This window comes from Rhagoletis pomonella, unplaced genomic scaffold, assembly GCF_013731165.1.
Source record: "Rhagoletis pomonella isolate Grant_MI unplaced genomic scaffold, Rhpom_1.0 Rhpom_scaffold_00011, whole genome shotgun sequence".
NCBI lineage: Eukaryota > Metazoa > Arthropoda > Insecta > Diptera > Tephritidae > Rhagoletis > Rhagoletis pomonella.
The window spans coordinates 11,404,386-11,416,996 of record NW_023458565.1 but is presented as its reverse complement, the minus strand read 5'-3'; the positions used below and the strand labels follow the sequence as shown (position 1 = coordinate 11,416,996).

General features: G+C 38.9%; 1 protein-coding gene across 1 annotated transcript; it reads right to left on the bottom strand.

Annotated features, from left to right (window-relative positions):
• Positions 1–423: 423 nt before the first annotated feature.
• On the bottom strand, positions 424–11,163 carry LOC118746611. The gene is made up of 9 exons (XM_036480457.1): positions 10,959–11,163; positions 10,446–10,887; positions 10,108–10,379; positions 9,435–10,043; positions 8,172–9,039; positions 7,562–8,107; positions 1,618–1,676; positions 1,129–1,546; positions 424–1,059 (listed from the first exon to the last, which is right to left on the bottom strand). The coding sequence occupies exons 1-9, from the start codon at positions 11,043–11,045 to the stop codon at positions 581–583; spliced, it is 3,780 nt and encodes a 1,259-aa protein (XP_036336350.1). The 5' UTR covers positions 11,046–11,163; the 3' UTR covers positions 424–580.
• Between the last annotated feature and the right edge of the window lie 1,448 nt (positions 11,164–12,611).

Genomic DNA, 12,611 nt, shown 5'->3' with positions numbered 1-12,611 from the left:
TTTAAATATAAAAAAAAATGCAATGCATAAATTATTTAAGTTTTGGGGCATTGTATTGCTGGTAGTGCGTGCCCGTAGGCTATTGGTAAATATTTTCTACAAAACCGTTCATAAGTAAATAATGTACCTATTCATTTAATACATAAGTGCGTTCAGATATTTGGACAGGTTTTCACATTATTCACTATTCAACGGTGTACAATTAAAGTGAAATTAATGCAAATTAACTCAAAGAGCGCAAATCAAATTAGGGTTGAAGAGCAACTAACGAGTTGCTTGCTGTCTTCATGATGTTTTATGTCGAAGAAGCAAAAAAGAGTTCAAACACCGCCCCAATTACCAATGTGCACTCAACTGCAATGGTAACGTAAATATATACATATTATTTCTCCAAACACAGCATCTACTGATCACATATTACCATTTTCATTCCATTCTATATTTACTTCTAATTTCCAATTATCCAAACCAAAGTCGCTTATTAAATATCTCGTAAATATTAAAAAAACTGATTATGAGACATACCTCTTACTTCCATAAATAATACTTATTGACTAAACTCTAGCTTCATGTGTTTTAACTAAATTCTATAGATGGGTATTTCCTCTTCATACAATGGATCGACCGTCACATCCATTTCCTCCTCCTCTCTCACCACTCCTATTTGACTAAAACGCTCCAGCTCATCGGACGATGATGAAGATGAGATTTGTATGTAATCAATAATTGGCAAGCAATTCGTTTTTACGCTAGTAGTACCACTAGTAGTAGCGATTCTGCCGCTGCCACCACTGCTGGATACTTCACTCGTTGAGATGCGGAATTTCAAGCCACTTGCACTGCGTGGCGTCACTTTTAAGCTTTTAAGTTGTCCACCACGTTGTGTTCGTATCGCTACACCGCCCCTGCCGCGCGACGGTCTTCCTACGCGGCGTCTTTGTTTATATTCATCTGATTCTGTAGAGGATTCAGATGTGTATAGATTCCGCTTGAGCGAATCTGTTAATGTATTTTCGCCACTAAAAGAACCATTGGACGTATCATCTGAGTCAATGTACACTGAAATGGTTGAATATTTAATACATTTTTGCACAGTTGAAAGTACAGCGTTGATTTCTATATACATACCTTTTCTTTCGGAGCGCCGTAGTCTCCCCACTCGATCTGTAACTGCAGGCAAATCCATACGCTCTAAGCGCACGCTTGGCTGCCGCAATTTCTGCACATCGGCGACTGTTAATCTGCGCACTCGTACACGTAATTTCTTTTGTTTGCAAAGTTTAAATAGTAGCTCTTGTTCTTTAGTCGCTTTTGGTGCATGCTCGCCCTCATCTTCATTGCAACTTTCTTCAGTTTTAATAAGCACCAAATCAGGCAAATCGTTAGTAGGACCATCTTTTTCTTTTACTGGGCTTTTGCTTGTTTGTTTTTCTGTGCCGGAGAGTTGTTGATCTTCGTCCTGTTCCATTTGTTCGTCCTTACTTAAATCATTCACTTCGTCACTGTCTCGGCGTGCAGTTGTTGATACGTCGCTCTCGTCGTCATGCTGTTTGAATTATGAAAATAGGAAGCGTTAATATCTTACGTTTTGTACTATAGATAAATATAGCGGTGTACCATTTCAAGATCGGTGGTGGACTCTTTTCTAACTTTGTTTGCCTCTGAGGAGTATGAATCTGTAATATTTTTTATAAAAAAATGAATACGTTTTAATTAAAAATTATATAAAAAGGAAGAATCTTTGTTTCGAATTAAATATTGGTACAATATAAGAGAAACAGGCGGTCAAATATACTATTATCTAATTTATTTGGTATAACCATTTTTTTTATCAAAATAGTGGTATTTATAGGTCCCAAAAATATATGTATGAAAGCAATCTTTATGAAAGCAAGAAATAATATTTATTCAACTCTTATATTCGTGTCTTGCAACCAAAGAGGATCTTTCAACCGTCATAGTATGAATACCACAGGACGGGAATTATGATATGTTCAAAAATTGTGTGTTGTTGTAGCAGCAGTGCTGACTCGTGGGCATGCGAAGAGATTTCTCGAGTCGTGAGGTGTCTCTCCGCAGCCCGGGTACTCGTTTGGCACATCTGCATTTACTCTACTCAGGTACGAGTTTAACCTGCTGCAGTAGCCAGAGCGATGTCGGGCTATTGTGGTCCGAGGCTGCCGAGGCAGACGAAGCCCGCGAAGCTGGCGACGTCGATAAGCGCCTAACATAGTGCTTCTGGAGTCAGGGTCATCGGATTGGCGCTGCATCTATGTTATGAGCAGGGTCTCTTTATAGGCCTCCAAGTGCTGCCGGCTAGTGACTTGAGGACTTTGTTCCTGGCTCGCAGTTTTTACAGGTGACTGGGGATTTAGGGATGCTTTACCGTCAGCATCTTGGCGCCATCGACGTAGACGTCCAAGATCTCCTTAGGGCGGGTGGCGAAAAGTCTGGCGGTGGAGATGTTGAGGTTCCCGGCAGTGAAAGATCGGTAAGTTAGGCAGTGATTTTACCGCAAAGGCAATCAACGGCGTAGCTCACCAAGTTAACTCCAGCTGGCGGCAGAGGAAGTTTTGCTCATCGAAACTGACTGACTCAGAATCGTTCACTTTATAAAACAAGGCATGAAGGCGGAACTATGGTAATCTAAACCACATTCGACTAGGCGGTCGTTGGTGCGATTGGTCACTCGAAAGACTTCGACTCAGTCAACCATGTTGCCAGTCGGGTGTGCGCTACCGGAATCACCCAGATTAATAATTTATCAAGAACTGTCAGCTTAGCTGTATTCACGCAGGTGCATAAGCCACTGAAGTATCCTAAGCCGATGACACGTTCCCACGACAGTCGGGTCTACATAACCGGAACGACCCAGAACTACATATTCTGCCCAAGAACTATTTCCTTCTTCTTATTTGGCACTACAACCATTTTTCGGTTCGGGCCGAGACAAAACAGCTTCTCCAAATGCCTCTCTCCTTTGCGAATTTGCGCCAGTTGCTCATCTTGAGTGCAGACAGTACCCTACGCCACTCCAGCTAATTCCCAAAAAATTCTTTGGGAAATTATTGCGCTGCTACAACAAGCCGATGACGAGCGAAATATTAATAGTTTGTTTGGGAAACTTACTGACTCTCCCGCGGACCTTACTCAAGAATAATAGAATTTAAGATGCGCCCAGCAGAGAGGATTTTTGAGAATAATTTTTGTGTGATGTCACACTGGTGCAGTTGCAAGAGAGTAATGTCAAAATTCGAGCAAGAATGCAAGAAGAAATTTCGCAAGAAAAATGTAAACAAATTGCACAAGAGAGCGGAATAGCGGTACAAAATGGGCGCCACCTTTGTTATCTACATCGTAGACCTTACTAGTTTATTCACAGCCAGGAATCTCAAGGTTTCAAGATTTTTCTGGCAGGGCATGAAAATCGACTTCACACCGCAAATCATCCTAAAATCCTTATCCTCTCCACTGCTCGAAACCAGTGTAGTGGTGTCGAGAACTCTCATCCATTCGGAAAGACGTGCTCAAGTTGTTCAACAAGGCCAAGCGCAGGAATGCGGCTGGTCTAACAAAATACAGCAAAGAGATTAGGAAGGCGAAGAGGGAAAGTTTCAGAACCTTCTGTGAAGCCATCTCGAATACCCCGGCCGACGTGAGGTAAAATAAGGCTTTATCCAAAAGAACTATAGAATCGGAGCTTGGGCTTAACCTGGCAGATCGCACCTACACTAAAAGTAGGGAGGGGAGGGCAACCGCCCCGCTGAACGCACACTTCCCGGATGCACCTAACCTGGTAACAGTGCTGGAGGTCCAGCAAACTAGGCCGCGATCATTTGACTGCCCACTGGCGAGAAGCATATTCACTCAGGCTTCAGTCAGATGGGCGCTTGTCTCATTTGAGCGCTACAAGGCTCCAGGGGTAGATGGCATCCGGCCAGTCATGTTATAGCAGGGTAGTGCGAATGTAATCGCGAGTAATCTATATCTCGGAAGTGGGTAAAAGGGACTACTCGCTAGCGAAGTCACTAGAGGAGAAACGTGCAGCCAGCGATCTGCAATTGGGTGGATGCGCTGCTGCGTACAAAGATTGCTGAAACCGAGGTAGGGGACTGCGTGGTACTACTGCAAACAATATTATTCAAAGAGATTTAATATTAACAAAGGAATGGTGTAACAAGTTAGGGCTTATCATGAATCCTTCCAAAATCGTTCCTTTTAATACGAAAAAGAGTGCTTCCCGGCTTGAGAGACATAACCCTGGAGGGGGTCAACGTCGCCAGCAAAGTTAAGTAAGAAGAAACATGTGGACCCGATCGTCTCCAAGGGCACGAAAGCTTTAATGGTGTGCAAGCGTTTGGCGGGAAAATTCTGGGGATGTACCCCTAGGATCCTGAGATGGCTTTACATTATGATAATCAAGATATTCAAGAACTACTCTTGCCGCGATGAGACAAAGGCTCACCAAGCTACAACGACTGGCATGTGTATCCATAACAGGAGCGATGCGCACTTGTCCGACGACGGCGCTGGAAGTAGTCCTTGCACTTGAGCCTCTTCATTTTCTCTAGGAGTATGGAGAAGCTAAGGTCCTCACTCCCACTAGCCCTGATCTCTAGGATGGCATAGAAAAACAAATAATTTTTGAGAAAAGATTAAAAATAGAGCTTAGCAGCATAGCAACCTGGAGTGTATTCACCTTCGAGGGACTACTTCAGGGTTGCACTCTGCACATATGGCTCGAAATAGCCAGAAGGAATAGGTGCTGGAATCGTCGAACCCAGGGCCAGGATCTCTGTTCCTCTGGGGAAATATCTTTCAAGCAGAAGTTTACGCCATCTACCTATGTGCGGATACAATCATGAGTAGAAGGTATAGAAACGAGAGAATCATAATCCTAAGTGATAGCCTGGCGGCACTCAAGGTCCTCATGTCCTATGTGGTCAAATCGTCGGTAACCCCCAAGGGAGCGGAGAGTACCGAGGCGGAAGTCATTACTCTAGTTGGCCTCGAGCCCTTCCTAGGAGTGGGTCCCAACACTCTAAAAGGGGAGCTTAGGAGGGAGAGGAACGCTATAAAGGATTTAAACTGGCAGAGTTCTTCAGGAATGCGTCTGGCGAAGAGTTCACTGGGAAGGTATAACAAGAGTAGGTTCTAAAGTTTAATTGACCTCCCAAAGGAGAAGCTTGGAGTAATAGCAGGTATCCTCACAGGACACTGCAGGCTGACAGGACATCTATAGAAGCTGGGGATATGGTCGAGCGACCTTTGCTGGTTTTGCGACTCTACCAGCGAGATACCTCTACACATCCTCACCGATTTGCAGAGGACGTGAGTGAAGTCTAAGCTCAATATGGACACAGCTTAGGCACATTCACTCCCTATCCCTAAAGGTACTTTTGAGGTTTCTCAGGGATTTACTTCTAGCCACAAGTTTATTACCATAGCTCAAAATCTGGCAACACTTCCAGAAAACACAATTCATATTTCAGAGAACTTGATATGCTTCAGTGACATTAAATATTTTTGGGCCGCATGCAGCCCATAGGAAGCAAGTTTAACAGGCTTGGTTTAGATTTCCTGGCTCATGATGACACCTATTTATCACTTAGAGCATTGCCGAGGATACGATATTCTCAATTAAGGTGACATAGTTCACTATTTGTGTAGTTTTTGGGGTCAAATTCGTAGTTTTTGCGTTGTGTACTTATACATATTTTATTGAGCGAAGGAAATTCAAGATAAGTTATTTAGCAAAACTTGTAAGTATGAACAGTTTTTAATGCACATGGTAAAGTTGCAGGTTGCAAATGTTTGATGTTATCTTTACCTCAGCTGTCGAGCCAGAAGATGCTGCTTTGCATACGAGACTTATTAAAAGGAAATGATATACTTAAAACTTTTAAAAATGAAATGTAGCATTAAAAATTGTACTTGAGTAAAGCTTAGTATACAGTTCTCAATAAAATCGAAAAGTTCATATAAACTCACACTCAAGAAATTAAAAAGAAATTTTCTTCTATAAAAATTTCTTAAATCAGTTTGAAGACCTCAAGAAAAAAACGCTCGTGTATTTAGTTCTTCAAGAAAGATTAGACCAACGGCAAAGTTCTTTTTCAACCAACAAAAATAATGAAACAAATTCTTGTGATTTTTCTAGAAAGCTGTAAGACATAATATGTTACTAGAGAAAAACTTTGTGATAAAAACAAATGTTATACGACTTATCCAAAGTTTAACTAATCAATTTTAAATTTATCAGACTGTTAAAATTTAAAATGTTTAATTTTCCGAACAAAATTGTGTCGAAAGTGAAGAGGAAAATGCGATTAAAAATATTTTTGTTAAAAGTTATGTGAATTTTTTTTACGTATGTATATCAGAGAAAAAAATAGCTTCCTGGTTGTTTATTTTGATTTTTAATATGTTGCCGATTTTTACATGCAAACGACGATTTTTGAGAACTAAACTGCCGATTTCTCACTTCAGTGACCTGGCAACACTGATGACAGCTACATATTGGGAATTTTACTGAGCACCGGCTACTTTTCACCGGCTACTTTTTTGCTCTTAGTAGATAATGGGTCCATTCCTTATCTTTTCTGACTAAAATCTGAAAAGTGTCAAAATGCAAGAGCGTATGCAAAATGCGCTCATTAAAAGAGAATGAAAGGAAAAAGTAAAGGAACGCAAAAAACCAAATTTTTAGTCCAAAGGATGGCAACAACAAAACTAATATAATGTCAAATAACAATAGAAATATATGTACAACAAAACAAATTCTCACAAGCACAATAAACGCTTACTATATCAATTCTTTTTTGCCATTTTCAATTCACTTTTTTTGGATTTTAGATTATTCTTACTTTTAGTGCATTTTTTAATTTCCGTTAATTTAAATTCAGTTGAGTTTGACACTTTTTAAGATTTTGCCAGCAAAAATTCTTCTGACTAAATCTGACTACTTCGGACTGAAGAGAGTCACAGTTGCTCTCTCATTTCTGCTGTAATTTTCAAATTAAGAAACGCTTTTTGGACTAAATCTGACTACTTCGGACTGTTTCTGGAAGATAAGGAACGCATCTAATGAAAGACACCCCCTCCAGTCGAACGGTGGCACAAGAATGCTTGACGAATGCAATACTATAATGAAGCTCTTTTGATACAATTAGAAGTAATAGAATTCTGCTAGTGGCACTCACAAGGGTTCGCGGAGTTGATAAATGTATTTCGATGAATGTAGTTAATGACATGTCTACTATATACCACATTTGCTACTTTATTATTTGTATTAGATTATGTTTGATACTGGGAGCATTTCACGAGTGTTTTGCTATGATTTAAGCTTTGTATATTACGCACTACTAACCGGCTAACGAAACTTTGCATAATTTCATAGAGTAAGGGTCGAAACATAGTGGAGCGGCGAGCAAAGCAAAAAGCTAGCATCGAGCAAAGCTTCAATAGTAGTTTCGTACTGAAGACAAAGTCTTTACATGATCTTGAGGAGTGTTTTGCGAGAAGAACAGAGTAATAAGAAAATCAATGTAAATAAACATACCCTTCGGCGTATCATCTGCTTCCACTTTTATTTCAGTCTGTTTGGCCAACTCGAAGCCTCTCTTTAGCCGTGTCTCCTCCAATATGGCGTACTTCACTCTCTGCTCATTGACTAACTCAACGCTCTTCGTTTTCAACATTTCTAACTTGGATGACTTATTAAATAAGTTACCAGTCTCTAAATGAGGTACGTTTTTTTCAATTGTTTTCAATTCTTGTCCATTCATACTCCAAATATCTGGGAACGGATTAAAGCCACTAGTGCTATTGTCGAAAACTTTGCGTTCATTTAGCGTTTCTTTGAAATCGCGCTTTGTTTCGCTTTCGGCGGCAGTGGATGTTGCTGCAACATCATTTTCATCACAAGCTTCTTTCTTTACCTCTTCTGTTGGCTCGTTTGATTTCTTGGTGTCCTCCTCCTTTACCTCATTTGAAGCAAATTCATCTTGTTCCATGACATTTGCAATCATAGCGGCAGCTCGTGCACGTGTGCGACGTGTACTCATGAAGTATGAATCAAAAAGTTTCGAGTGATCGCTTTTCTTAGCTGCAATTTAAATATATACATACATATGTTATTAAAATAATTAAGTATTTATGAATTGACGTACGCTCATGCTTAGCCGGTTCATCCAAGTCTGAATCGGCTTCAAAATCTTCTGAATCTTCGTCATCATTCTCATCACTACTGTCCTTACTGAAATTAGGCGCATTTGAATTCTCATAGCCCCGCTCAATGCTGCCGTAATCTAATTGTGGCCGATGTTTGTACTTTTCATAGTCAGGCTTTAAAAAACTTAGTCGATCATTCGCTTCGGCCATATTCAATTCAACAAAGTGCCGCTTTTGATCGGCATCTTTAAGTAAAGTTTTGCAACGCTTCCGCAACTCCACCCAATTAAGTGACCATGCAAACCCCTTATTGCGTGGTAAGAAAATTACCGTGAGCAAATCTTTAATGGTATTCTCTGGCAATTTGAATGAACGCAAAGCCTTATATAATTGGCCATAATCAACATCGGGGGCTTCGTGATTAGCCATTTTAACAATTTCCTTCACTTCAATTGTTGAGCTAAGTAGCCCATACTTAGCATTGATGGCATTGACCCTTTCGCCTCTGTCACCTCTGTCGCGACGATCTCTGCGACCTTCATATCGGTCTTCATCATCATAGTAATCGCCAGTTTCAAAGCGATGACTCAGTCGATTCGAACGCATTCCACTGCGTATTACAGTTTCGTAATACTTTTTGCAGGGATTCAGATAAAAACCGGTCAACCAAAATTCTTGTTCCATAAAAAGATGATCCTGGAAAATTATCGCCAGATCCTCGAAGTTTCGGGAAAGTTTTACTTCGAGGTTCAATAAGAATTCAGGTGTTAAGCCTGGATGATAACGCCAAGTTTCGATGGCATTCAGTTGCAAGCCAATAATTTTAAGTAAAACTATAAGCTTGGCGAAGTACCAACCTTTGTGGGTCTGGAAATCATAAAATATATATATAAATGTGTGTAGAAATGCATACTTTATATATAAATCTACATATCGCATACCATCTTAACAGATGCACAACTAAAAAATCAGATCTGAATATATATAACTGCTTGTGGATAGTACAGATTCAACGCATTAATACAAAAATTTTTATGGCAGTAGTGTTCTACTTAGAGAATATAATCATGAAGAAAAAGATATTTGAATTGACTGGAATTGATTTATGTATGTAAAAAAAAAATTCGACCAACATTTTTTTTTTAGTTGTGCTTCTTTTGAAGGTGGAATGCGATATATGTATGATGATATGTCAGTCGGCAGTAAAAAACTTTTCTGATTTGAGAAAAGCTAAAAAACAAAAATTGGGATCAATCACTTACTCGTTTTCCCAGCACTGTGTACACATAGTTTAGCACATCCGCATTATTTGGCAAATGTTGAAAGACTGGATCAACGCGTCGCTCGTTGTCGTCATCTGTTTTGGCACTTATTTTCTCATCGCCTTCCGTATGTTCTGTACTGCCAATGTTACTCAATCGATTTCCTTTGCACATTTTTGTATAGAAATTCGTAATATTTTCTTTTGTCCTCGACAAACTGTGACTACGTCGTTTCACTTCTTTTTTATTTATTTCGCGCATCATGAATTCCTCACTGCGTTCTCTTTCAATTATATACAAATGCATGATACGTTTGAAATCCTCTATGTATTTATTGAAATCGTCTTCATTCAATTTATTCATTTCCATTAATAGATTGCCAAGTAGATAACTCATGTACGATTGGGATATAACACCGAAAAGACTGACAAAATTTTCATCGTACGAGTCGTATATGAAAGCGTCAAAGAACTCATTGCTACTTATTTGTAGGTTAATACAAGTAATGGCAATGTAACGGGCTGGCGTATACTCGATTTGCTCTTCTGAGCTTTTCTTGACGTTTGTTGCATCAACCATATTTTGGTAGTAAAAACGTATGTTATTTAACTATAGGAAGTAAAAAAAAAACAGTGACTTCTTTAACTTACTGTTTTACATTAATGATACTTACCAGATTATCAATAACAAATCCGCGTATGTCATCCATTTCATATATGGCCATTAGGTAAATATGGCAAATAAGTATTAAGCACTTTTTGTGTTGGCTTTTGACTTCTGGATAAGAAAGAGTCGTCTGAAGTTTGCATTGTTCGTACTCGTGATTCCAGGCAGCAATAATTCGCATTGATAACCTACGTACGCCTTCAATAGTGCCGGCGTCAAAGAGCTTAATTAAACGTAGTAGAAGCAAAACTAAACCTTCTTTCTCCAGGTGCTCAATATCTAGGTATCCAAGAAGAATTAGTTTTAGCAATAGCTAAAAGATGAATATAAAATATGACAATCTACCTTGCGGAGTAGCTGGCGGCTCTACATGTTCACTCGATTGTGTTAAACTTCCTGCAAAATTTTCCCGGCATTCGAGAAATTCTTTTAGGTAGGGAATATTCCAAGGTTCCACACCCAAATGCAATGTGTAATCCCAGTTGAATATATCGTTCCCCGGTAATTTGAGCAATAAATCCTTGGCACGCTTTAAGCAAACCAATAGCATTCCTCTAAACTTTGATATGCACTCTTCCCACTCTTTACTGAACCATATATCCAAAGAATATTGGGTTATTTGTTTCAGCACAGTGCAGAAGTATGGTGGCAGTCCTTCCTTACTGTTCAATTCATCCCAATGCACTTGACATACCTCCCAACCGTATAGCACCAGATCCAGCCGTTCGCGTCCCATTAATTGGAAAACGTCCAAGTCGGAGTCTTTCATTGTATATAGCACTTTGAGCTGTTGAAATAGAAAACGAAAACATATAATTGTACATAGCAATGAAAAAAGCCGGAGGGCTGTCAACTTACCGCAACGAATTCGTGAAATCCAACTTTTAGTGCACAATTACAAAAGTGTTCTCTGTCCTGTGTGTTGTATGGCAAAATTATATCCATTTTCCGTTTGTTCGTGTTGAGTTTAAGGGAAAATAACTGATTTTCTTCGCATTATTTACAATTTTCTAAAAATTTCGTAAACTATTATGCGACGCCGCATACAAACAATTGCAATCAGCTGTTTGCTCTGCTGCAGTGTTGGAAAGTGTTAAAATACATAAGCCAGTTCGGTCACGTACGCCCAAAGTAGTTTTTTTTTTTGGCGATGATTTGTTCGCGAGCGAACGTCATCATCGTGATGTTAATTTGCGGCGAACGAGAAATTATTCGCAAACAAATATTCACTACTAATCTAGTCAAAAGTTCAGAAAAATTTTAATGGAATAAAAAATTAGTCGGCTTATACACGAATCAATGTCTAGAAAGCAATTTTTTCTCTTTCTGTTTTGTGTTTTCTACACATTTGATTTCACGAGCGCCAACTTTTAATGAACTCAAAATTTTGGAACTTTACTCCATTGCAACGAAAATGCCAAAAGCAAAGCAAGCAAAAGACTTGCCAAAGGTGGTAATAACAATAAAAAAATGTGAATGTATCTTGTTGTTGCTTTTCCGGAGTGAGAAATGCGATTGATTTATAAAAAAGAGAAACAATTTGAAATATGAGTGTTTTTACTATTTAGAAAATAATTTATGCAACCTCATATACGCGGTTTTGCATTTTGTTGATACGCGGTTTTGTACTTTAAACGACGATTTGCTTTCTTCTGAAACATTTGCAGTTCTAATAAGTTATTTTAAACTTAAAAATCATCAAAATAAATTTCCCTTATTTTTTTATTTATTTATTATTTATTTATTTATTTATTTTATAGATTCCCGAAAATAATTATCGGGACTTTTAAGGATTCTCGCGACTAATATTTGAATTTTTGGGACTTTCGGCACTATTTGAAAATTTTCGAGGCTACTGCGATATTTTCGGGATTCTCAAAGCTAATATCGGGATCTTTGGGTCTTTAGGGTATATTTCGTGATTTTTGACACTACTTCGGAGTTTTCGGGACTCTGGTGACTAATATCGGGATTTTTGCGACTTTTGAGGATGTTTTGGATATTCGAGAAAACTTCGGGTTTCTCGGGATTTATATCGTGTTTTTGAGACTTTCGGAACTAATTTCCAGGAATTCTGAAGTAGTCTCGAAAATCCCGACATAGTCCCTAAAGACCAAAAAATCCTGACGTTAGTCCCGAGAATATCGAAGTAGTCTCGAAAATGCCGAAAAGTCCCAAAATCCCAGAAAGTTTCAAATAGTCCCGAGAATGCCGAATGTCCAAAAAGTCTCGATATTATCTAGTACTCGAAAATGCCGAATTTTTCATTATCACACTGAGTTAATGCAAGTATTTAGTATTTAATCAAGTCATAACGACTTAGTGGTTCGGTATTCAGTATTTATTGAAACTCTAAATACTAAGTAAATTTGTATCCAGTATTTAGTAAAGACAAAGATGCTTTCGTTCGCGGTTGTTAGTAAAGCCAAAGTCTCAAAGCACTTCTGTACGCAGTGCTTCGTTAAGTGAAATTAACTAAATACTTTTAGACAAAATAGTACTTAGCGATGG